A 28000-nucleotide genomic window follows, 5' to 3' on the forward strand; every position below is an offset into this window, starting at 1 on the left:
TCCTGTTCTCTCTAGTCCATGTCTCATATTACATAATCAGAAAGCTAAATCCTGATATTATACGGGGAAGCAAATGTATGCATTCCTACAACAAATATATTGCCCCTAAACCATGCTTAGTTTACATTAGCACAGTTAATGACATACTAGAATAAACTACAGCACCTTGCTTTAGTGCAGCATATTAATTTAGGAAGGCAGTTACTGATGCAGTTATAGCAAAGCCACTATCTTAGTACAGAGAAAGTTTCAGAGAACCTGACTTCTACAACTTTAGTACAAACAACTGCCTAGTCCACACAAAAGGAAGAAGGGACAAGATGAGATGGCAGCTACCATATTTCATTACCTTTTCATCAAGGGCTTTATGGTGTTCAAATAAAGATTTTAGTGCTTTGAGAACTTCTACTTCACTAGAAACTCCTGCTGGAGACTGAGCTTGTCTCTTTACAACAGTCATTCTGAGAGATCGCTCATGCCTGGAGACAAGACACTCCAAGTGTTCCAGTAATAGCTAAAACAAAACAAAACAAAAAAACCAATGTTTATTCCTGTTCTGCATAGCGGCAGAAAACTTTGCCTCCTAAAACATCAAGTTTTGAGTTCTAAACCTCAAACCTGAGAGCCAGACTATTGCATCAAGCATAAGGACCTGTTTTTAACACTTCACCCATGTTAGAAGTTATATCAGAGCTAATGCATTTCCTACTTCTCTCTTTCAGTGTAGTTTTTACATGAGGTTTCTACTTAACCAGGTCTTTTCAGTTCTGCCACCAATCTGAGGAATTGCATGCTTGTCAGAAGGGTACACATAGGAAATGCTCTAAATCGGAGAGCAACTGTTCTGCTGGCAGCAGTGCAAGCTGCTGGAACACACCACTACAGCTTGCCTGCTCTATTCCTCTGATCTCGGGTGTTGTATTATTACAAAACTTTAACAAGAAAGCTGAATGACAGATAGCAGTGCAGTCTTACAAGCTTTTCCGGATTCTGCACAGCAGTATTTGGAGCTGTGCATAAGCTTCCAAACTTTCTTAATCAACACACATTCACACTTCCAGGGGGATTCATGTGCCAGTATCAGGGAAAAAATACTTCTAGCTTTTCAAGTTCAATATTCAATGTTTTTCTCCACGTAGCTGGATGCTTTAATAACAGCAATCTTGGAGAAGACAAGGAACTAACCCTCGTATTATTTCTTTCTGCTTTCAGTTCAGCGATTTCTTCTTCCCTTTCAAGCAGCTGCTCCCTGCATACATTTAGCTCTTTCGTAAGCGCTGCAAATTCCTGAAATAAACCAGACAGAAATATAAGCACATCAAATATCAGGATATAGTGAGAGTAGATTCATATGAACACTTGACATGATTCCTTGAAGTATTCATTTCAGATGTCTAAAGCCAATACAGTTATATAGTCATGCTAAGCAGACTTGAGTTCAAACACTTAAAACCGTTACACTGTCAAATGTAAAGAAAAAAGAGGTTTGACCAGTACTTTTGAGAACTTGTTGGTCTCTTATCTGAGTTGGCATCCCAGCCAGATGGGGGTTGGGATCATTTAAACCCCTGAGTTTAAATGATAAAGGCAATTATCTGAGTTGGGGCATCCCTGGCAAGCAAAGGGAAAAGCCTATTTGTAATGCACTTTGTTATTGTTTCAGAGTTGTTGTTTGGTTTTTTTTTAAATGACTGCTGAGGGAGACATGAAAAAAACCAGAGCACTAAGCAAAAGCAGAACCCAGCAAAACATGTCAAATTTCAAGGCAGTATTTAACTGTGAGAGACAATGCATAACCCTGGCATCTACCAGAACACACGGTTTACTTCTTCATAGTAATAGAGCATCCTTGAAGCTTCACCACTGGGGGACTCAGACCTTTATGGGTATTTATTTACTTACGCTACATACAGGGATTTCATTTATACCTACTTTCCAATCTCTCAGAACAGAACTGAAACAGCGCTTTCCCTATAGTCTTGCTAGAAGTCTCAGAGGATTAGAATCAGAATTTTCCAAAAGCTGAGCCCTTGGGCTCAAAGCCCTCAAAGGCTTTCCCTTCAAATTCAATAAAACTTTCACCAAACAAAACCAAACCAAAGTGAAATAGTACATAGAGTGAAAAGTCATCAGGGAACAGGAATTAAGGTAGCTCACAGCAGTTACCGCATGTTTATTACTACTGTGAACATTGCAACTAGTCGACTAAATTAAAGAATGTATTTACACATTCTGGGGTTTCTGTCAGGAAGATATGATTGTACTGAGTATCTGAAAGAGCCACTACATCCTAAACCACTTCCACTCTCTATCAACAGCCTCACTAAAAATACTCAACATAAAAGGCATTTAAATTTTCTGTCCACTCAGGGAGCATATTCTGGCTAGAATAAAAGATACAACTATACACCACATTTATAAGCAAATACTGAGCATAACCTTATCCACCTACTTACTCTGGCAAAATTTAAGTTGTAATCTGAACCACCCTAGAAATTATTATTAACAGTAAATGTGAATGTGAACAAGTCCATGCTTTAGAAGAGGGCTTTGTAGGAAATGGGAAAAAAAACCCCTCATGTCATCAATGCCACTTAGGATGTGAAAATAAATACCTATCGGCCACTCCAATGGCCAGTGAGCATTTCAGAAGCACTTGTAAAAGAAAACATTGAAACACTAGTAAACAAACTAGTCTGTTGTCTAAAATAAGGAAAACACTCTAAAAACCAAGAGTCATATCTAATAAACAGTAGATTAGTACAGCTGCACTGGTGACGATCAAGACAAGATGATCAAGACAAATGGCCAACTAAGAACAACATACTGTGGAAACACACTGTGTGCACAAAAGCTGCTTCTCTATATTTTCCAAAGTCTGCAAGATACACTGCTTAACAAACAGTAGCTACATATCAAGTAAAAGCTTAAGATAGAGCTGTTTTGCAGTAAAATTCAAAGTGACAGAAAACACATGCTTACAAACAAAAGGACACATCAGCTATATACACTTGCACATCTGCAAATTCTAACATGCAGCTAAAATAAGCATAGTCAAAAGACACTGTCTGCAAATTCCAAGATTAATTTGGTCAACTTTATTCTAAAACATACATGTGACCGAAAAGACCAAAAAAAAAATGTTGCACAACATACACCTACAGTGAACTCCTTAGGAATTACTCATGTATTAGGCTTTTAAAAGTTGCTAAGGAAAAGATAGTAATACCACCATCACAGATGCAGAATCCATCTCCACAATCCCTCTTCCTAAATAAAAATCTGCTCATTGGAAAAAAGATTCAGTATAGTCCCACTAGTTAATCAGCAAATGACTGCAAAAAAGTCTTAATTCCTTTTCCTTTTCCAATCCCTAAAAAGAAAATTATTTGATTTCTTTAACATACTTAATTATGCTCACGTAAATATTTCACTGCAGTATTGCATTTGCATCCTTAAAAAAACCTGGCCTATTATTTTAAAGTAAAAATCCCTGGAAATACACTTACTAAAACAACTTGGTCTGTAAATATAGCTACTGGAACTTTTAAACACACAAAATAAACTACAAAAGGTTCCTGACTGCAAGGTAAACCAAGAACGGAAAAAACCTACTTCAAGCTTCACAGAAGCTGATGGAAAAATTTACTCTGAGCATTCCCTGCAGAACGTTTCTTCATGGCCGAACTTCTCCTGTACCTTCAATATCCCACCCGTGGGAGCTTCCAAGACTCCCAGGCAATTGACAGCACACATCCCTTTTGCTCCAATACAAACTTAGGTAAACCAGAACGCGATCCCAAAGCTGCAGTTCTTCACAGGACTTCCTTACTTACCTTTACGTATTAGATCACTATGTACTACTGAAACTACTAGAAGTACTAATAGACTCAAAGTATTCGCAAAAGAGCTCAATCTGAACATGTTTTCTTGGTGGGTTTCTCTCCTTTTCAAAACAAATAATTAAAAAAACCCTCAAAATGACAACATCAAAATTTACAAGCATAGACATTACACAATTCTCCAAAGGACATAGACTGCATGGAAAATTCTATATTTTTCCAGTTTCTACCTCAATTCTTGAGAGCAGGATAAAGAAAGCAGTTAAGGACTACGGGACACTGTTTCATCATCCCTTCTCAACATAAAATCACTGTAGAACATTAATACACATTTTTGTATCTAAGACATGCATGAGCTTCATCTTCTGAAAAACAGCTGTATATTTGAAAGGAAGCCTATTCACTCTTCAAATGACTACAGTACATGCAGTTCTATTCCATGGCATACTTCTGTGCAAATATAAATTGTAGCACAAATATATCGTAATCATGACACGAACCATCACACTGTCAGATGACCCCAAAAGAACAATGCACGCAGGAATTTATATTGCTGCTGCATAAACAGACTGACACGTATTTCTGGCATTGCATAATACCTCCATTGCTGTTTGTTTTGACAAAATGTAGTTGCTTTGAGTCCCATAAGCTGCCTAAGAAAGAACACTTGAATGTCCTTAGTTTCAGCTGACACTGCCAAAAGACACGTCCTTTCTAGTTTTAATACTTGCCTTCGGCAGTAGACAACTTGTGATTTCTTCAAGCAGTTCCAAAGGAGAGAAACTATTTGTAACTTTATCATCTCAAAAAAGTTCAAGTTGTCTCAATTTCTTCCATGGCATTAGATGAATGTACAGAAAGAATTAAAGGAAAATGAAAAACCCTGAGAAATTTTTCTACTTATCCACAAAGCCATATTACTTATTATGTCATTAAGGAGAAGAGCAGAAGGAAGTTCTGCTCTGCTTCTCGTTGCCATCAAAGTAATAAATACCCAACTCTGAGGACTGACAAGAACGGGACTCAGAATAAGCACATTAGAGCATGTACAACAGAGTCAGAGAGTGCCAAATATACTAAGTACATATCCCCTGTTGATTAGAACGTACTGACAAACACTCGTACTCTATACTAAACTGAAATGTTTACTGAAGAAAGTAACTTTCTGAACCAACTGAATCATTACAAATATGACACTCTTGCTGCCAGAAATACTCTCAACAAAAAGCTAAATTAAGAGAAAGTAAGTTTGTTGTTGTTCAGCAATACATTTTCTGGGGGTTTTTTTGTCCACAAACTCCACGAATTTTTAAAGCAATAGCGTTTCTTCTACATCAACCTTCAGAACTGACCTTCAACCTTCAGTATTTCAGAGGCCACAACATAAACATCCTTCCAAAAGTTGGATCATCTGGTGTCTAGCTGTCAAGCCTGTACATTTCTGATGTCTGAGCTGACAGCCACTTGGTTACTACTTGCGAGATCGCAGTCCAGGAACATTACAGCTTTCAGGGAACGGGTTCTCTTCATGTTTATTACAAGTGTGATTTATAGGTTCCACAGATAGTACATCACAAACCAATAAATGCTACATGACAAGAAAGTCAGTATTTAACTTAGGGAAAAACTTGAAAGAAACAGAAATAATCCCTGAAAGTTTACCAACATAAGCTGTGTATTAGGGATGCTCTTTGCTACTACGGTTGCAGACAGAGAGCTGTAAGTTTGCTTGGGATTTGCTCAAGAAAAAAATTTATTCCACTACAAAACACAACACCACTGTTGAGTACATAAGGATTCACGGATTATAGGCAAAAAGATGACCAGAAAACTTATTTAAAGAATGAAAAGATATTAAAAAAAGAAATATATTTTAAATTCAAAGAAAATATTATTAAATACTATTAAAGTAGTATCTTCCGGCAATTCAAGGATGAAGATGCAACTGTTGCATCTTTAGGAACACCTCTGCCAGAAATACGTGAGTGGAATTTATCTGTTTAATCTCCAAGTAATATTTTGTTTTACTGTTAACATTCTGTTCTGTAGCCTGCATATCAAACAACCCACACAAAAATCTGAGAAGCTGAAGAAAGCATGAGAAGAACAACTGGGGAAAGCACAGGCCATCAAGGATGAGAAACCAAGGGAATCTGAGATAAGTTTCCATCATGCTATTTACATTACATATAAACTGCAATTATTTCAAATGATGCATGCATGAAAATTACAAGTATACAGTCTTAAAACAATCAAAGAAAATCTAAATATCTAAGCTTAACAGGGTATTCCATAGCCACTTCATTTTAAACCTAGGGGAGGGGTTTTAGGTAGCACACAGTGACCAATGTCCCCAGTATATCTGGAAGTTCCTAGCAAGCAAATTTTTGTACCTATTAAGTCACACCAGTTTAGCTTGGTTTTTTTTTAAACTAACAGTCAGATTTATGAAATAATTCAAGGGCATTTAGAGTTAAAACTGAAAAGAATTGATGTATTTTAATCATTAAATCCAGGCTTCCAAGAAAACAGTTACACACACTTTAACAGCAACAAATCCAGAAGAAACACCAACCAACAAAACATGCTCTGCCTGTTCAATGTAATAAGTCAGACTGCTTTCAACCTTTCCTTATCTCTGGCATGTGCTAATGGGAAAAAGCAAAATCAGTCTAGAGCGTGTAAAGAAAAATATTTTTTTTTTTACCTAGTGAAATTAATTTCCAGTAAGTATCAAGCAGCCTGGATTTTCCAACCCGGAAACATAAAACTTATTTTAAGCACTAAAAGAATCAGTTCTATGAAATAAGTTTATCTTTCGTTCTCAAAAACCCCATCAACTTAAAAGGGACTGTGCGAAAATACTTACAGTAATATTAAAATACAGTTATGTCAAACTCTTGTGTTTCAGAGCATTGAAAGGTTTTTCACACTCAAAGTAGCTGTTTTTCCAACTAGAGCTAACTACCTGCCAGAGTGAGCTTATAATACAATTAATGTATCAACCTCCTTTCCTGTTTCTCCTTTTGCATAACATGTTTTATAACTCCAAAGACCACTACCAAAACACAGGTGCAGATTGCTTTACTATTAAAAGAACTCTCACATTCCAACTAGTGGCATTGAGATATTTTAAAACATTTAATACCACCTTTGGTCAACTCTCAGAAGTGTATGTTTTCCTTGACTCAAAAAACATACCTTTTTTTTCCTAGCAAAAACTGTAACACTGCATGAAAACACTCAAATGAATATTGCTGCCAGCTGACTGTCAGTGACTAATACTAAACCTGAGTAAATTTTTATCATTTCAGCCCTCTTTTAGTACAGTATTCTTCAAGCTTACTTCTTGGATTGACGTATCTAGGCTTTGTCATTAATGCTGCTCAATCCTAAACAGGCAATTAAGTTTTAAAGTGTTTACAGTTGCATAATGCTACTGCTCTGGAATGAAACTCGCTGTTGCCAGTCCACTTTGGAGCTGAAAGTAGAATCAACTGCTCAGTGCTTGACAAGCAATGAGCAAAAGAACTCTTAACTCACAGCCAGTAGGTACCAAACATATGCCCAAGAGCAAAATGGAAAAGCTTATAGTAAGACCAAGTCTCCGTGGTAATAAGTAGGTTTCCAGTTACCATCCTGAGTGAGTTGCTTAAATTTATAATGCAGTGTTCACTGAGCCTGAACTACAAAGCACTAAATCTGGACTTCATTGCTAGGAGCTTTCAGGAAGCGCTGCATGCTGAAGTGCAAGAAAACATAAATGAAGAAGGGTGGTATTTGGCAGCTTTACAAGAGGAATGCAGAAGTAACAGGAAAAGGGAGGTAGAAACACATCAGTTCCATGTTCTCCCTCCTGTAGCTCCCCCTCCCTGATCTAACACATTTCTGATAGACATTTCCTATTTGGAGTGTGGGGCATAAAAGTACCGGAATCCAAACATGGCTGGATCCAGCCTCTCTCTCCTTGAAGGATCAGAGGTCTTCCTTTCACCACGCTAATCAGTGCTCAAACTTTATACACACTACAGAACAGTTTGGAAAACGAGCCTGTAAACCCTAGTACACAGAGCAAAGCATAGGTTGAAGACAGGCAAACAGGAGCCACCCACACTCAAATCATTAACTACAGCCTGTATAAACCACCCAGACTAGCAAAATCATTACCGCCTATACTCTTGCATTTAATTTTCTCTAAACCCAGCAAAACAGCGCTGTTATGTATACAAGACTAGGGAGTAAAGCCTCATGCAAAAACGTGTCTTTGTGCACCACTGGAGAGCCAACAATCACTGATTACATACTGTACTTTGCACTGCAAGGTACACATGCCAATCTCCAAGCATCTTCCAAGCTCCACCATTAATTAGACCTCTGTACAACACAGTGAACACAATAGCCATATATGCAACAAATGGTATCTACAAGACAGTTAGCTGGTAATGTGCTGGAAGTCAAAACTAAGCCACAGCTGCATCCTACAACTTCTTTGTAGGTCTGTGAAATTAAGGAAAGACAATGTAAAGTTGTCTAAACAAGTCAAGAAAATTTAATCCAGTCATTCCTCTTTCAGGCTAACAACCTGCAGTTTGCTGAGCATCTTGCTGTAGTGCAACTAGCCTTGTGATCACTGAAAGATTAAGCATCCATAATTTCTCCAGGTAGTTTGTTAATCTTTTCATCAACCTTAACAAATCATTGCCAGCACCCCAGGCTTGTTCAAAGTATGGTAGATCACACAGGGTATATTTTCAGTTAAGCCAGAGTGGACACTACCCATTTTCACCATAGCCTTTTTAACACAGACTTTTAAACTACTTCTAAAGCTAGAGATGTGTATCAAAGATTACATATCAAACCAGTGAACAACTATACCAAAGTACTTATTTTTTTTCCCCAAAGGCTTTCTCGAAATACTCAACTGGGGGGGCGAACCCTGCAACTTAACAGCATGCACAGAGGATTAACAAGAAATGAACAAACTGAACACTAACTAGAAACACTATTTTCTTCTCTTGTCTTTGTAAAATACTTTTAAAATGTTGTCCCTACTCAGGTAACATTGTGAATCTTCTGAGTAAAGAAGTCCAAAAGCAGCACCATTACAACAGCTGTAAGGTAACAGCTGCCTAGCAGCAAGCATAGGAAATGCAGAAGCACTCTTCAGACTTGCATGAAACTTAGCATCTATTCATATGCAATGGTGGCAGAAAACTTTCTTCCATCACATGGCTAGAATCTTTTCATTGTGGTGGTTATGCAAAGAGTTCCACCTCAGCTGCTCTTGGATGTACATGAATATGTCCCCTGAAAGGGCAGATACGGCACAAAAGTATTCAAAACCATACCAAGCCTGTTCAACTTGCAAAAATGTACAAGATCAGCTAAAATATGTATCAGGAAAACTTTAGTCATCATTGAAAAACAGGCTTTTCAACTTGGGATGTGTCTGGCTATTTCATACAGAACTGTGACTGTTGAGACTGGTCCATAACAGAGTAATCCTTTCCAATACTGTACCAGTCCAAGTACCAATATTCTGGAAGAACAGTTTACCTTAAATAAGTTTACAATACTTGGAGGGTGTTAGAAAAACAAATGCCTCTCAGTTACACTCTGAATCAGTGAATTCTAAGGGTTTCACAATATGAATTACCACATTCCTGCACCCCCAGCCTAGTCTATTTTGATTAGTAACTAATACAGTAAGTAGTAGCACAACTTCTTAGTTGTAGCTTTAGGCATCTCCATTTTTGGAGTCCATGTCAGTGAAGAAACCTACCCACACCCATACCCACTATGGCAAGAGGAGAATACAGTTGTACTTAATTAAAGAGGAAGAATCTTGCATTACCAGTTTGACAAGGTATGGGACAAAACCAGTCTCCATCTTTAATATGACACTATAGAGATTTCACTGAAGTCTTTCCTCTCCACGTAAAGTTGGTCAGGATTTCCTGGGATCCCACACAGGATTTCACAGCATACAATGCTCCTCAAAAATGCCAAACCATAAAACAACTGCAAGATATCCTGAGAAAATTTAGTTAAGTTCAGTATTTTTCCTGGGACCCCCCATTATGGAGGCTAAGCAGCTACTACAAAAGCTACAGCAACATCTTTTAAGTTGTAAACAACGCTGAACTGTCAGTTTCCTTGGGTAAGAAGAAGAAAAAAACAATTTATTTTTCTGTATATCAACTTTAAACATACTGCACTCACAAGAAATAGCACAATTCTGACTCAGCTGACATTTAATATTAAATTCCTATGACTTATGAATTAAAATTGATTTAATCCTAAATACTGCATTCTAGCACGTTTAAAAAAATTAATCCTCACATGACTAATACTTCACTATTTTTTAGAAATCGAGCCAGGACAAGATCCTTCATGCATGATTATTTCAGTGACAAGATACTTCTGCTTGCAAAAACTGTACGCAGCAGCTGAGGCACTGCCCTGCCCTATTCTAATCACTCATCTTGGCCTCTAGTTGTCAGGTTTAGCTCTGTGGCCAGTAGTTGGAAAGTACATTTTTCACACTATGTTAAAAGGGAGTGCTTGGGAATATCTGAATAAGGCTGGCCAAGCCATCCTCATTAAACAAGCATCAACATGAACTTCCCCCTCAGTGCTCTCATATTTTTTTTTTCCCAAGTGATGAACAGTTTAGTCTTATAATTTCAAACTTGTTTAAGCAAGTAATACTCAATGAGGACAGATACATGCCTTCAGCAGGAAATTCAACTTACAGGCTCTTTACATTTTGGTTTTGTCTTTCTTTGTACTCTATCACCCCAGTTTACAGGCTAAGTGAATCTACTGGGCTAACTGAAGCTAAATATATCCAAATCTGCAATATTTGGAATAAATGCAACTGGACCATTCCATGGAAAAGTTGCTTTATTTTTACAAATAAAGGCAACTCTAAAGCCCATGCAAAAAGAGTAGTCTCAGGTCTTACAACAGGCAAGTCTGGTATTTAAACACAGAAAAACTTAACTCAGCAACATCAATTAGAGTGCCAAACAGTTGTTTTATGGGGTTTTTTTAAGCTTTTTGTAACGTTCAAAGTAGTTTTTTGACTGCCACAAAAGATATCCATAATCAACAGTTCCAAACTGCCTAACTACCTGAACCCAAAAAGCATGTTACATCACAGAACAAAACCAGGGATATGAATAACGCTAAAAGGCAGGGAAGGAAGGAAAAAAGGGGGAAAAAAAAAGAGCCAAGGACAGTCTGTTAATAAACTGTAACCAGTAACAAATGCTGAAGCGAAAGATGGATTGATGAGGAACATGGTCTGAGGAGAGGAAGAAGCTCCTATTCCACACTGGGCTACAAACAAGGGAAAGATGATGCAACCAGGAAACCCTGCAGCCTCCTACTCAGTTGAAAGAAAAGGCATGCTTGGCCCATTTCTCCTCTACTACCTCCCAGGACTTAATCTTTTATAACCACTGCACAAAATACAGAAGAGTGTTACGCAGTCTCTAAAAACTACAGTTCCAGCAGGTGATCAGAGTTACACCAAGGTAAGTATCAGTATAACTAATATTACAGGAGGGGAAAAGGACAGCTTTTCCTGCGTGGACAAGCAGTGAAAGCTAAAATCCTAAAAAGCTTTTTTATTTCCACTTTACATGAAGTAAAGTAATTCCAGATTTCTTAAAACAAAGGCTCAGCTTTTGGAAGATAATGTTGTTGAACCACACCCTCAAAAGACATTCTGAAAACTCAAGCTGCATGTTCTAAAAGAAATAAATGACTAGATGCACCTGCCTCGTGTTCTTCAACACAAAGCTAAAAGAACATCATGACTTTCCAAGCCTTTTCCCCATGAACTGCAAAAAGGTGATAATACTGCACAAAAAAATGTATTACTCGGGAAATAACAAAAAAAATTCACAGTGGTATCCCAAGGCATCCCTGAAATTATCTAAACCAAACTTTTAGTCATTCACCCAAATGTAATACAGCGAAGAGAGAGTTTTGAAAAGTTATTCTGAAGTTAGAAGTTTACCTAAGACACACATAAACACGTAAAAACCCCAACCAGATTCACCCATACATCCAAGACCGCTCTCCATACATGCTCTGCTGCTCCAACCTTGGTGTCTCAGGTGTAGAGTCATCCTTCACATCTATAATTAGATTATCTGAAGAACTTCTAGTACTGTAGGTAACTCTTTGAACAACAGAATCCCATTTAAATCTTTAAATGACCTTTGATATGGGTCAAAAGTTTCTTTTATTTCTGGGTTTCCAAAAAAAAAAAAAAACCAACCCAACCCCAAAACAAAAGGTAGCCCATGTCTCAAATCCTAGTAGAAGCAAGAGATTCAAGTGTGAGATGTCAGTCAGGACTTTAAGTATGATACACAACAGAACCTTAAAGGGTATAAAATTACACAGAGTTCAGGTTCCCATCGGGAACAGTAAATCCACAAGTCTTACTCAAGCACAAACTACAGTGAAAAGCACAGCTAGTAACAGAATTTCGGTGCAGTCTTATTCATTCAGCAAGGTTAACGGAGACCCATGAGCCCCACCATGTTAGAGAACACCATTTCAACTAGCAGATTTCCCATTTATGGATAGGAGTGCAAAGAAAAGGAGAGTTTTGACTATGACATTCTATTGGCAAAAGTATATATTGCTAAATTATTTGTGACCGGCTCACATAAGACATTTGAGAATCCACAACTAAAACCCACAAATCCACAATTTAAACCCTGCCATTGATCAAGGCAGAGGTCCTTTCAGATGCATACAGCAGAATTCCCTTTTCCCCCAATTTTCTTTTTAAAAATAACTTCGATTTACACAGTGAGAAAACTTTCATATCAAGCATTCTGTGTAAAGCACACAATAAAACAAACACGCAATTCCACTTTCAGATATCTCTCTCCCTTTTCAGTGGCTTGTTTCATGATCGTGCTTGAAAATTCAGAAACAGTACTAAACCAGCTTAATAAGATTGGTTACTATTTACTGAGATTACCACAGATCCAGTACCATTAAAATAACAAGAATTTAAGATTCTTTATTGAGAGAGCCCTCTTCACATTAAAGAAAGTTTTATCTTTTACCCCAAGGATTTGGGCAGCCAAAATTCCTTTTCAAGTAATTCAAAATAAACACATTTCTCATTACAGGAAACTGCCAATGTTGAGAAGACAATGATTAATAAACTTCAACCAACTGCAAGGTAGTTTCTTTACATGAACATTCATAGTTAGATCTTTCAACTATACATCGAGCCAGTCTAAATTTTGTATAGGTCAACACAAAAATTCTTTGTTTAAACTGCGCATCTTAAGGTGACTTTGTTTTGTTTTGGCTTTTTTTTTAACTATGTAAATTATTCAGCTACCTAAGCTTATATAATTATACCCTTACTGTGTGCTGTTCTGTAAATCTGAGGTGGGAAAAAAACCCTCACTTCTTTCAACAGTAAGGAGTTCATCAACCCGTGGTCTACATTCTTTCCTCATTTTTACCAGATATTCTACCCTGCAATTCTTTATAAAAGGTAAATATGCATTTAAAAACAATGTTTCCCTAACATAATTTAAGCTGAACAGAACCAAATTCGATACGTATTTATATGGGAGGTAGGATTAAAAAAAGCAAGCACTGTGCTTCAGAATATTTCTAGACAATTATACGTGAAACAGAATTAGATACCAAACTCTACCATGTACTAGCAACAGGAGTAAGGCACGACACAGCATGGCTCAGAGCACATCCAAATAGAGATTACTGTTCTACGGGGGGGGGGACGGGACGGACAGAATCAAAGGCTGCTCATTTTCCTATTGCAACAAACAGAAAACACTTGCTTATTTTCCAAGTGGAAGTTTTTTTTCTCCTCAACAAAACTAGAAGGACATGCATATCAAATTTTTCAAGCTTTTTTCCACATGGCCCTTTAAACAAGTGATGGTCCTTGCTTAAGATATATCCTGAAGATATCTGATTATGCCTAGTACTGGTAGTGTAAGGACCTTTTCATTAAGGAATCTCGGAGCACTTCATAGAAGTTCTAAAACAAAATACTATTTCTAAACATTTGTATTTCTGAAAATATAACCATAAGACAGATGAACTACAGGAAAAGATACCTTGACTGGTCTTATTCATATGTACCCATTAAAAGTCACAGTATATTTCAAAGGCAACCAAAATCATATTCCTGTTAAGATTTTCACTACCATCCTCAAAAACCATATCCTGAGTAGACACGAACATAAACACACGAGCAAAGTTCAAGGCTAGCCACTGTGGAATAGCAGAAGAGAAGATTAAGCAACAAAGCTTCTCTTCTTAAAAATGTTACAACTCCAGCCACTGTAGGAACAGGCCACGGAGCCTTGTCATGGCGATCAGAAGAAAAGGAGCTGATTTTCAGTAGAGCTTGTATGAAACCTAAGGTAAAGTCTGAAATAGATAAAGGTCATAGGCAAAAAACAAGTTAACCAACTATTCACATCAATTTACAGAGAACCTAAAGGAAAACAACACAGACTCAAACTAAGCATTAACTTTAACAAGTGATGTAATCACATTACTCCTCCAATTCTGAATATATGAACTAGGACAGTAATCTCTTCAAGCAACACAGAGATACATATTCAGCTCACTACACAATTAGCTGGAGTTTACGAAATGCAGAAACAGTATTTCCATGCACTCCTGTGAAAAAGTCAAGTTGAATAAAAAACTCACTCCACTCGACAGCAAAATAATAATTCCTCTTTCAGCCTGGAGAATGTGAAAACATTTTTCCTGGCAAGAATTGCCACACATTTCCCCATTTACACTTGGAGAATCCACAGGCAGGCTTACAAAAAAAACCAACCACACTTGGAAAGTTATGAACCCCCAGATTACCTGACACACACAATGCATATTTATCCCTTCTCAGTATTTGTAGCTTGAGATCCATATGCGCAAGAGATTATGATAAGTATTTTCTAATATATGTCAACAGATACCAGTCAGCCTTACAGACTCAAAGTAACTTAAGCTGCCTAAATTGCTAAAAGCAGCTTACATGAAGACCTCTATCATATTCCTTTAAAGCAGCAAAGTTAAAAAAGCAAAATTAAGTTAAAGTGTGAAGTATATTGAGTACTGGGATGCAGTGCCAACTTAAGAAGTGCAAAAACCAAAATTATTGAAGGCAGCTAAAATGTTCTCTCCAAAGATTCAAGTTCTCTGACAACATTGTTAACTATAAAGGATCTACATAAATCAAAACACAAACAAATGTATACTCTTAACTCTTATAAGATCAAATCCTATAGCAATTAAAACCAACATCCAGCTCTCCTAAACAAATACCAGAAAGGAGAAACCAAAGTCACAGGCCAGTGGATGTTAAAACACTAAGAACCTGGGGGGAGTGGGGGGAGGAAATTGTATTTTTAATTCATATTTATCTTAAAAAAAAAAAAAAAGTTTTTTTTTCTTTTTTTCTTTAAACATCTAGATGGAAATTGCAGCTATGTAGCCACACTAAATCTTTAAGTCTTGCTAACAAACATCTTTAAAGTAGTTTTTAGTTATACTCTTAAAAAGAACAGAGGAAAAAATAGAAGGGCTCGCAGATGAAGAATTCTCAGAATACCAAAATAAACACTACCTGTTGCACAAGAGGCTACAGGCAAGTTAGCATAGATGAGTATATGTGTGAAGTTCACCTGGTTCTAAATATACCATATATTTTTAAAACAGCTTGTTTTGACTATAGCTCTTTTTACCCAAGCTTATATACAGCCTGTTTGTTAGACTGCAAGTTAGACTACAGCACACCAAACATTAATAAATCCATTATCAGACATTTGTACATAGTAACAGCAGAGTAGGAAAAATAATCACTAGCTCATCTTTCAGAGCTACATCCACAAATCACTACTAAAAACAAAGAAAAAGCATTTCTGGGTAGTCACCAAAACATTCTTCCTAGAACTAAACTAAAGAAAATAAAAACAATAGTTTTAGACTTCATAAAATCTTTTTATTAAAGGGATTGATGGGACATCATAACAGCACTAAAGTTCACCCTGAAATACAAGAAAACTTTAATTCCAAATTTAATCTTACTAAAAGGTCTATTTATAATCAAGATAACCTAAATTAAAAGCACACTATAAACAGCAAGTTGCTAACAATAGGCAAGCAGATGTCTGCTGGGTAGGGGTGGGATATTTCAATAAACAAACTCACCCAACCATATTTACATGAGAAACAAAGAAGTCGGAAAAATGCTAGAGACTTGGTCCTCAGTATACTCCACTATACTGTTGAAGCGTAGCTACTCCTCTTTTTGCCCAATGATAAAGCATACTTTCAGATAACTTCATATTCTGAAAGTTTTGGACAGAAGTTGTCTGTTTCTATGCCTTGCAAAGAAAGAAATGTTAGGGAAGTTGAGGTTTATTGATACAGTCAGTGAAGAATTCTAAACATTAACTCCTATCTCCATCTGACAAACTAGTGTCGATAAAGACAGATGTATCCAGTAATTTGCTAACAGTAAGAGCCAAGTAGGATTTAGCAACTGAAACTCAACACAGTCAAGACTAAAATTATAGTTGTCTGGAAAAGCAACGGAAAGAGTCATGTTCATCTTTGCTGTCAGAATGGGACAAGAGAAGTAGAGGATATGTCTGCTCTGACATACATTTGCACATCTGAAACCCTTTTGGATCTCCCAGACACACGGGCTCACTGCTGAGACTAATGGCTTTTATTTAGAAGTCAGTACCACATCTTGCTAGAGTAAGAAGTATAAGCTATGTCACCTCAAGGCTGAACAGTTCTGAATACTGTAAATGGAGTTGCACTTAAAATGCTAAGGGAATTTCAGCTGTTGCAAAGTTTGGCAAGCCCTTTACTTAATGTACTTTGTGCAACTGTGTTCTTCATTTTATGTACAATTCAAAACTTCATTTCTACATCTATGACATCCTGTATTATTTACAACTTGTCTGGAGGAAATCCAAACAATACCTTGGCAACTAAATCCTTAAGTTCGTTATAAAACAATACCAGGGCAGTCTTCAGACCAAGTCTTTAGATATTTCTTACGTGCGAGACATTGAACAGTATTTCTGAGATTGTCTACGGAAGATCATTCTATAGAGACATACCTGAATTTAACTGAATACAAACATAAACAGACACACACTATTTTTAACTGAAGTCTGCAGTAGTAATAAAATATTTACTATAGATAAAATGCAACTAAAGATGGCCTGCTGGGGACTCGCTTTAAATTAAGATACAATGGGCAACCTAGTAAAGCCAAAGCCAAACCAAAATTACAGGCAGGATTTTTTCCCACATTTATTGCCACATTACAGTAAAGTGCTCTTATTTACACACAGACACACAGAACAAAGTTCTCATTTGCCCCTATACATACATTGCTGAATACAGAGATTCTGAACAGGACCATCACAAACACAGAAAAAAACTTCTAACTTTTATTTTACTTACCTTGCATAGAAATGAAAATAAAGGATGATAAATTTAAGAGCAAAATATTAGAAGTGCAAGATTAAGATGAATCTTTAAGAGTGTTGCTGTATTACAGAAGCATAATATTTGTACATCAGCTTATACAATTCTTAACATATATATTAAAATTATCATCCTGATAAGAGCTGCTGTGAATTCATCAACTTTGCTTTTATTTGTGCTAGGTACCAGAGTCTCTGTAAATTAAACTCTACTCTTCCCCACCCAAAACAAGCATGTTGTTGTCATTTACAAAGACTTCTACATGAAATTCTACCAGGAAATTGAACCCTAGCCTGCAACACCTTAATAGCAAGAACTGGTAGTCACTTGGGCCTCATCTACCTTAAGCTCAAAATTTAACTTTTAAATGTAGTAACATCCTGTACATTTCACAGATTAACTTACAAATTTTAAGCACACAAACCTTGAATTTTGTAGAATACACTCTAGAAGGCACATAAAGGGCATAGTTAAAGTCACTAAGACCATAATTAAATCATAACTGAATGTGTTTACGTTAAAAATAAAAGTTCTCCAAGTTCTCAAAGCAAAAAGTTCATTTTTGTTTTTTCTGTGAAAAATTCTAGGAAGAATAAAATTAATTTTAAGTTTTTGCACAGCAATTTGATTTCATCAAGTCCATCTTTCAAGGTCAGAGTACAGTTTGACTAGGGTAATCTGTAACAGAAGGTAACTCCCAGAAAACAGAAAGCATTGCCAAGAATCCAGTTATTTTATCAAGATGTATTTCATTTCCAGCTGTCCATAAAAGAAAAACTTGTCAGTTTTACTCTGTGTAGATGTAACAGATAAAGCACATCTATGTAAGATTAATTCACAGAGAGAAGAGCATTCTAGACATCCACAACAAAAGTCTTCTTACTCTAAACAGCTGTTTCAGGTTTATGTGAGCTAGAATTGATGCCTTTAAAACTACTAGCTGACCATCACACTACAAATATACTAGAAAAGTCTACTTCTCTGAAACTTCAGAAAATGCACATCACTGCTGCCAAATAAATTGCATTTACTTTTATAATCTACAAGATGTGCAAATACACAAGTGCCGATTTGCCATTTTGTAACTATATACATACTGGTATGAGCCTCTTCCTTATACACTGAAACTCAGTGAATGTAAGGAATTAAGTACATGGATGCCATTAGAAATTGAGTGTCTTCATACTAAAAACAGAGAAGTAGTTTTGCTATAGAAGCAATCAATCTGGCATTCCTTCTTTTATACAAGGAGGTTCCACCAGTCATCAGAACGGTCTAACTGGCTGATTCAGCTAAAAACCAGAAGTGTACATACAAACAATTCAATTCAATACTCCTTAAGATAAAGTACTCCAAAATCAACAAGGACATGTTACAAGCTACATGTCAAGTCTGAGAGAGAAATAATAGATCTGTTACATAGTGATTTAGTAATTCATGCAGTTATACTAGTATTTGTACAACTACTTAAATTGATCTTCACATCTCTTTCTACTAAGTTGAAAACAACTACGATTAAAAAAACAACTTTAAAAAATGTACACTAGTAAATCCCTTCTTTCCTGAAAACAATATAACACAGTTGTCAGTAAATTTAAAGTTACCTTGCTTCTACCCCTCCTTGAAATCCACAGCTAAACAACGGGTCATTTGAGACAGTAGTTCAAAAAGAATGCTCAGCTTGAAATAATTAACAAAAAAGTTTGAACAGTTTCAAGTATTACAGTCACCACAAAGTTTTCCTAGTGAACACTTATTAGAGTTTTAAAAAAAAAAAAAATATTTTCACCTCATCAGAAATTTTCACCTATGAATTGACTCTTTACCATAACAACAACAGCAAGAAGTTGTCAAATACAGAAGTTATTTCTGATTGCAGCAAGAATAATAAAATATTTTTGACTTTTGAAAGCCACATCAATTGTCACCTTCCACAATCATTTGAGCTTAAGCACCACTGAGGACAAAAGTGGCATAGTTTTCACACCACGACAACAGTATTTTTCAATAGCAATCTACAAAAATCCATACACTGCTGGATATTTATATAAAATTGCAGTAAAATTTCTCTCTCAACTGAACTAGGATACTTGCTTTCCTACAGATTTCACATGAAACCATACAATTATGACATTCTTGAAAATGGGAACTGTTTTTTTAACTGCATTAATCTTTTAGAAATGTTTAGAAAGAAATGTTTACATGTAAGTAGCTTACTAGATTTAGGAAGGAAAGCTGAGAATTGAAAAGGGAAAACAGGAACAGTGCAGTTTAGAGCTTGGGTGATTCTATTCAGCCACAAATTCCAAGTATAACAGTTTACAGATCATACAATTGGTTAATGCCATCCATTAATGTAGCAGACGTGAAACAGCGGCTAAAAGAAGCCACAATTATTACAACAGAAAAAACAAAGAACGATTTTTGCCTGCAGCAGATGATTTAACACAGGGAGCAAAGGTTGGAAACTTCTCCTTTCTGATTTCCATCATACCATTGTAACACAACTAGATTAACACGTATTACTTTTTAGTTTCTATCCCTGAGTAATTGCCAGTACCGATTACCATACCAAGAGTCATACAGTGATTACATTATAATGAGAGCAGTAGAAACAGAAGGGTTTAAAACTACTGTTTTAAAGTGTATAAACAGTAGCTACAATATTTAAGGATATATAAACATTTGTAAAAATAATAAGTATTCTTGGAGTAACATATGCAAGTGTAACATCATCATGACATACTTAAGACAACAACCAACCATGCTGGAAAGTGTAAGGTTATCAACAGTTAACTGACACCTGAAAGCGGCCTCTGCTTTGCCTACAATCAAATGCTTTTCAAAGTGTTCAAAGTTCAGTTGCATTCTTTTTAACTCGAATGGATAAAACCCCAGAAGTTCTGTAGCCACCAATCACCTTTCCTAACTACACACTATTGCCCTACATAACACATTTAGCACTACAGGCTGTATGTTGGAACACTGCATCCTCCAGAAGTCAATAATGAGTAACTCCTAGCAAGACCAAAAACAAAAAAAACCCCACCCAATCCAAACTCCCCGAAAGGAACTACACGAGTTAAACAAGACACTCAGACTCCTATGCTGCCATGACAACTCATCATGTATTCACAAGGTAGCAGTCTTAAACTTTTCAAGTTTTTAAATCAAAGTTCATAACAGTATCAGAATGGCCTGCTTTCTTTCCCAGAATGGCCTGTGTGTAATTCTTAAGCACGTGAATGAATCAGGCAGTTAGAAACAACATTAAAAAAATGCTAGTGACAGAAGAAAGTCCATCAAGTTCTATTAAACAGCAGGATGTAGATAAGACTTCATGCTCAAGCTAAGCCAAAGAAACGCCAGAAACTAGGAAAGCATACTGGAGGGAAAGGGCTGATGTTCCCCACTTGCCTTGCTTTTATATCCTTTTATTTGCCTTTCTCAAAGTAAGCAAGCACCAACAGACACTTCAGGAAAGTATTAAGCTAGACTGATCTTCCCCTAACATAACCTGACTCTTCAGTAAATTACATATACAAAAGCCAACAAAAAACCCACAAAGAATACATAAATTATTGAAAGATACCTTCCTTTCAAAACGTCCATACCTGTGGAAGTGCAGTATTGAGCTGTCTCTGCAAGGAATCTCTCTCATGACCAACTTCATGTAGCTTGCCCTGGGTCAATGCTAGCGTCTCCTGAGTTTCTCTTAGCGTTTCCAGAAGGCGATCCCTTTCTTCCAACATGGATACCATTAATTGCTCAAAATGGGAATCAGCATCTGACTGTAACGCAGAACCTGTACCATGGCCTCCATTTCCCCCAGAGGGAATCTCTGCCTCACTGATGGTTGGCATCACCTCACACATCATCTTGAAACAAAGTAAGACAAAACAAAGGCCATAAATTTAAGTCAAGCAAATCTAAACAGGATAAGCAAAGGCACTTTGGATACTACCCATAATGCCAACTTAGCTTTCCCAATGATAGCATCAGCAAAGGTTGCCAACACCTTAGTATTTGCCACTATTTCATTAAGACTGCGGGAGAAAAGGTATACAATCAATGTAATCAAGGCATCACTTCATAATGAGATTCTTGTGACTTCTTGCAAAACCAGATTTTTACAGCTACGTTTCAAACTGTGATCTCATTTTAATGGATTTATATTTTTGCGAAGAGTAAACTGCTGCCGAGATCTTTAAAAAAACAAAGATAAGCATGCAGCATGCCACCAAAAATTATACACTTAAACCAGTAACTGATTACACTGCATATTTTGAGAATCGTTATCTGCTTCTTCCAACACCTGAAACATACAAAAGATAGTATCTAAACCAGTACTTTGAGGTTATGCTGGCTGTAGAAAGTCTATGGTAAAAAAGCGATGTGTGTTAATTAGCGGTAATTCCAAATTGTCCAATTCAGGAGATACACATGTAAAGGAAGATAAAACACAAAAAATTCATTATGAAGTGGTAGCAGCTGTCACTGTGGATAACAAAAGTAAAGGTAAGCAAAAATAATTCAAGACAGAGCATCAACACAATTAACAATGTAAATACTGTACTACTGCTAAATTGGAAGGACTTTTGAGAGGCCCTAACAGATCCTTACAGAAAGCTAAGGCATCAAGTTTTTTTAAAAAGCATGGAAAAACACACTAATATAATTACTGCACACTGTTAGTGAAGCACTAAGACTTCTAAAGTTCTTCAGACAGCCTCTCTCAACATCACAAACCTACAAGAACCTAAGGCAAATCAGCAAAATAGTTTTCTCAACCTCTCAGGTACCACAAAGTTTGCTCTCAGCCTTAAATTTCACACTCGTAGCTGAACGTTTTAAAGAACAATTACACTTACTCTGAGCCTTACAGTGGGACCTCTCAAGCCCTTGAACGACTTAGAACAGCCTGAAGTGCTTTATAACATTTTCATGCATGATTACCATAAGCCCTGTATTTTCGACACCACTACATTATTTACCTTGCTCAATAAAATAAAAAGGCTTGGAAAACAGGCCCCAGGTTTCCTGCAGTACCAGTTCTTCTCTGTTTTTAGTAGCTTTTTGTTACCCCCAAAAACCTTTCGGATTGCAAAGCATCCATTCAGCTCTAGTCCAATGTCTATTTAATTGAAACACGCCGTGCACATGAAAACAAATAAACCTGCCAAGAAAAGAGCAGATCCAGTAAAAAGCAGCAGCAGCAGCTTCAGCTAACTAGCCAAGTCCCCAGAACAGAAGAATGGGAAAATAAACTGTCTCAGCTTCCCATCCCTCTATTAATGGCCCATAGGTCCTGCAACAGCTGGGATGGGGGAATCATGTGCTGAGAAAAAAAAAAAGTAGTTCGATGCAGTGGTGCAACAAGCTTCAATAGTTCATCGCTCATAAATTCCACTCAGGTCACAATCGCATTATTAAAGAGAGTACGGACAGCATGGGAAAACGGCACGACCTTTCTTGTAAAGGATTTGGAAAAGCCTCCCTTCTTTTCTCTTCTATTAACTCCAACAGGAGGCTCTCCTTCCAGTTTCCTGGGTCTTAGTTCAAACATTTATAATCCCAAGAACAAGGCGCTGGTATCGCTTTGGAAGGCGAGGAGAAGGGAGACCTGTTGTTTCCTCTTGCGTTAGTTCTCCACCCGCTCTCGCCCTGGCCGGTCCCACCGACGATGCTCCGGAACCGAGATATCCAGCCGAGAGGGGTGAAAGAAACCCGCCGAGAATGGAGGCAGCGCCCGGGAAGCACAGGCGGGGGAGCAAGGCCCCGAAGTGAGACGGGGGCACGGGGAGCTCGCCGCCCGGATCTCGCCGCTCCTCTTCCCCGCGGCAGGGCCCGACAAACAAAGATGCTGGCCGAGGAGATGGGGCTTTTCTGCTCCCCCCCACCCCTCACGGGGAGCGCCGGGCCGGGCCTCCTTCCCCGCCGGAGGCCCCAGCGGCGCCGGGAGCGCGGCCCCGCAGCCGCGGCAGCCCGCGCACGGCCGGCTCGGGCTCAGCGCAGCCCCTGAGGAGCGAGCCCGGCCGCGGAGGCCCCGGCCCCGCGAGGGCCGAGCGAGCCCTCCCTCCGGCCCCTACCGAGCGGCGGGGCAGGCTCCCCCGCGGCGGGAGGACTCGCGTCCCTCCGGCCGGGCCCGGCTCCGCCCGCCGCCACCGCCTCCACGTCCGTGGTGGCCGGCGAGGGGCCGGCTGAGGCCGGGTAGGTGCCGCTGCGTCCCGAGACGGCGGCGGCCTGGGCCCGGCGGTGCACGCCGCGGCCTCAGGGAGCGGCAAAGGCCCGGAGAGCTCGGAGAGCCCCGATCGCCGCCGCCGGCCCCCGACCTGCCGCCCGCCGCGCCAGCACCGAGCGCCGCCGCTTCTCCCGGCGCTCTCTGCGGCTCCTGCATAAATCAGTGCGGGGCCCACAATGCACCGCGCGGGGAGGCTCGGGCGCTCCTGCCCTCCTTCCCCACCGCCCTGGACCGCGGGTTCGAGACCCGCTCCGCCGCGGAGGCCGGGCTGCAGCCCCGGTGAGCGCCCTTTCCCTTCCCCTGCAAGCGATACTCCCGCCGCCCACGGGTGTCCGCCCGAAAGGAGGCTGCCACGTCTCTGGAGCAGAGGCCCGGGGTAGGAGGCGTGCTCGCTGAGGGCTGAGCAACAGGGCAGGACGGGAGTCATCACCGCTGCGTGTGCCAGAGGCGCCCCGCAATTGCAGCCCTTCCCGGGGCCTGCGTGTCACGGCACGGCCCTGCCAGGCGGGTCTGCCCGCTCCTGCGAACAGCGCGTTGCCTGCTGCGGGCATCGCCCGCTGAGCAGGAGCTGGGCCCTGCCCCGATCCCTCGGCCTGCTCCCATCGCCTCAGCCCGCTCCCATTACCTCAGCCCGCCCTCTCGTCCTTGGCCTGCTCCCCTGGCCTCAGCCCACCGCCTGTGCCCTTGCAGCATACATTTAAACATATTTGAGGGGGGTTGTAAGCCATGCGTTCAAGCCTTACGGCTCACAGAGCTGTGAGGTGATGGTTTTAACCAACTAAATGGTGTTACTAACGGCTCTGTGGTGAGTAAAGCTGGAGGAGCCAACGCCTGCATGGGTCTGCGGGCCGTGGAGAACAACAAGTTGAATGGGTGTAATGAGCCGTCTTCCACCATAACTCGTAGGAGGTCTGTCTGCTGTCCGAAGGCTTGGCCTGGGCGACGAAGGCTTCTCCTGCCTCACCCTGTGAGGAAGCAGGGCCACCGCGTCCTCAGCACAGCTCCAGCGAGGGGTGACTTCGCCAGCGTAGTTTATTCCCCACAGGAAATGGGCTTTGGCTACACTGACAAAAGAACTCTTCTTTTTTTCCTGTGTAAGCTGTTTCCAAAACGTTTTCCACTTGCGTTTATATAGCTTTTACTCTGTTCCTGGATGATCATGTTTCTGAAACTTTTTCCATGCACCTGAATATGGTTGGAGTTTGTAGGCAAAGCTTAGAAAAATCTCTTTTCTCTCTTCCATTTGTGTCACTACTATGAATAAAGCATTTGCATTTTAGACTCTATTCTTACTTTTATAGTGGAAAGGGCCAGTTACACAGACAGAGGCACGTCATGCCAAAAAGCAGCAGTCCCTGCACTGAAGGTTGTACAGTTTTGTGACTGGATTACGTGACACTTAATTTGTAAGCACAAACTGTCGACACCTAGCACTGGATAGAAAAGATCATTAATGAGTCACTCGTCCTTCCCCCAAATACGAAAATCTTTACAATTACAGATTTACTACATTGTGCTCTTTCCCTTTGGTATTTGAGCCTTTAGGGTGAATTCAGGTCACATTTTTAAGCTTTTCCTCTACAGCCATGAGGTCTAGATTTTTTTTTTCCTCTTGAAGTTTCTGATATAATCACATGACTCTGGGAGCTGGAACTTTAAGGAAAAATCCAAATATTATGAAGCATATTCAAATCAGTTCTGCCAATACTGGTTAGCACAGGTTTAACGCTGAGTAATACACCATTGAAGTGTATTGTATAAATACTGAGATCTGACTTTTCAATACAGAAAGAGTAGCAAAAAAAATTCCAAAATCAATTGTGCTCTTCCTGAGGAAACCTCCCAATGGTATGAATTAACCTGTGCTGTCAAATAGTCTCCGTATAGCTCAATGCTATTATTTGTAAGCTTTGATATATTTGTATCCATATATTTAGAAACTTATAAGCTTCCATTTTAACATAAACTACTTAAAATTACATTGGGAGGGGAGGAAGGAAGGCATCATTCACTTGGCCCTCTCCTTCAACCTGCTACTGAGGGTTTAACCCACACTGCGGGTTTCTTTCACATAATTTGCATTAATGTAGAACTATCAGCAATATCTGGGCCATGCTTATGAAGCATAGCAATGATTTCTGGGGGTCAAATGAAGGTAGTTTCTTAATGCTTAAAACTAGGTCCTGAAGATTACCTGGACATTACATCCACTGATCTACTCTAGGTCCAGTTTATACAGTTCCTAGATTTCATGCTTACACTTGCACAAAAAAAATTTTTGAAGCAAAGAAGAGTATTACATGTTAATTCTGAGAGGAAGAAAAACGTATTTTACAGACAAACTGGTAAAGGTGTTAAGAAATGAGCATTAAGAAATGCTCATTTTTCTGTCATTCTCCAAATGGAGACCTGCAGCTGAACTATGGTGCCTGAACTATTGCATGATGAAATTTTAAATAAAATGTGCAGGCATAACAGTTAAAGTATGCTGAAATAAGCTACCATCAACTGATTACAATCAGGTATTTCTTAGGTTTCTTTATTACCAGAAAAGCAAAATTTTTCTACTGACAACAAAGAGCATGGAATTTCATCCCAGCCGAAGTTTCCACACTGCAGTTGCTTCAATGAATTCAGAAATTTATTTCAGAATTCAGAAAGGAACAATTTGGAGGATTGGGACCGTAACTACTTTTGGAAAAGAAATTGACAAATTACAAAAACTACACCTTTCAAAATATTTTGAAGAATTTAAGGAAATTATCTTGTTGCCACTAGTTGACTAGCAATGAACAGTTCCAGCATAGCAGCAGAGATTTGAATATGAGAGCCAGCGTAGGCAATTGGTTCCCAATGCCGAGGTTTTCCCTGTGGCGGGGTCACTGCCGAGCACTAAGTCTTCACTGCAGACCTTATAGGTTGTGCCTTGCCCCTTCCTAAGCTGAGGTCTGAATTTTGGTTCCCTGTGAATATGTTTCTTAGGTGTGTCAGCTGTGGTGGTGAGGGCAATGGAGTCATGAGATACCTTTACTGATAGGAGAGTGCTCATTATTTTGTCCTTGTCCTTTGGGAGTCAGAGTTCAAATGGGCTGAAACTGTTTGACCTGGCTCTGCCTAACCAATGTGGCAAGTCGAGGAAGTCCTTCCAGGTCGGAATTCAGGTGGACAGTGCGTGCCAGGAAAGGCAAAATCCTCACCTTTCATCTTGATTACTTTTGCTGTACCACTTCTGTGGATGAAGAGGACTTCAGTCTAAGGAGCTCTCAAGGCAGCATCTTCAAAATAACATGTTCCAGCAAAACCAAAACAAGGCTGAAAAATAAACTGGAATTTACAGCTGCATGAACAAACACCATTTCACTTCAACTCATCACACATAAAAAATGAAAAGTAATAACGTTAGTAGAAAGAATCTGGCCTGATTTGATTTTCTTCTGAGTCAAATGGAGGCTTTGTGAATGTAAGGGCAAAAGGTTAAACACCATAATAGGCACAGAATTGATAATCTCTATCAAATTGGCCACTGCAATACATCCAGTCAGATTAACTGATCTCAGACCCAGGTTTTGTAAAATAAATTCATAAGTGAACCTTGGTATTCACCTAGATCCTAAGAGATGGCATTACATTTTCTCTCAGTCTGGGATGACTTGGAATGCAGTTGTTTTTTTCTTTTGAAACTAAGTTTTGTTTTGTCCTTAAACAGTTAAAACCAAAACTAAACAGTCGTACCAACTATAATCACACTTCATTATGAAAGCAAAGAACCTTCCGCACAATTCTGAAATGGAGAATAAATATGAATGAACTCCATATATTAATCTTCAACCAGTTTGTTAACAAGGCACAGAGACTCTTGCATTCAGCTTTCCCAGCTCCTCTCATCTGTGGTTGGACTTCCCATTTAAGAGTTTTTAGCTGTAGATCCTCCTCAGCCTCAAGGAGTTGTCACCTTTATCACTTTCAAATCATGTATCGCTCTATACGCAAGTTTCAGAGGAGAGATGGAAATGTCATTGGTTAGGCACTTCACTGAGAAGTGGGTTTCAGCCCCAGGTGGGAACAGAGTTCCCATGGCATATAAATGTCTGCTATAAAATAGGGAGGCACTCTCTCCTCATGCATAGAGAGCTAGGTATTTATTCATGCCCAAAAGAATGCCTTAGTCCAGGAGGGAACTTGAATCCAGAATATCTTAGGTAAGGAATAATTCCTCCCACGTGACATACTGCAAATACCTTTGTTAAGCACCTCGCTTTGTGAATGCTACACTCAAAGCCCAGACCGTGGATACAGCAGAATTTCTGAGGCACCTCAAAAATACCTGAAAGGCCTGATTTTGAAGCCATATTGGTATCCCTGTGTGCAGTCCACCATA

General features: G+C 39.1%; 1 protein-coding gene across 4 annotated transcripts in view; it reads right to left on the reverse strand.

Annotated features, from left to right (window-relative positions):
- Positions 1-23790, reverse strand: part of PPFIA1 (PPFI scaffold protein A1) — a 61570-nt gene extending 37780 nt beyond the window's left edge. For 2 of the 4 annotated variants that reach the window (XM_075501977.1, XM_075501976.1), the window contains exons 1-4: positions 22376-23788; positions 20996-21259; positions 1186-1287; positions 350-514 (exon numbers count right to left, since the gene is read on the reverse strand). In XM_075501977.1, coding sequence (XP_075358092.1) covers positions 350-514; positions 1186-1287; positions 20996-21259 — 531 coding nt within the window. In that variant the 5' untranslated portion in view covers positions 22376-23788. Of the gene's footprint in view, positions 1-349; positions 515-1185; positions 1288-20995; positions 21260-22375 lie in introns of all 4 variants that reach the window. The other 2 variants (XM_075501975.1, XM_075501974.1) reach the window with 2 other exon arrangements.
- Positions 23791-28000: the final 4210 nt, after the last annotated feature.

This window comes from Mycteria americana, chromosome 5, assembly GCF_035582795.1.
Source record: "Mycteria americana isolate JAX WOST 10 ecotype Jacksonville Zoo and Gardens chromosome 5, USCA_MyAme_1.0, whole genome shotgun sequence".
In the NCBI taxonomy this organism is placed as follows: Eukaryota; Metazoa; Chordata; class Aves; order Ciconiiformes; family Ciconiidae; genus Mycteria; species Mycteria americana.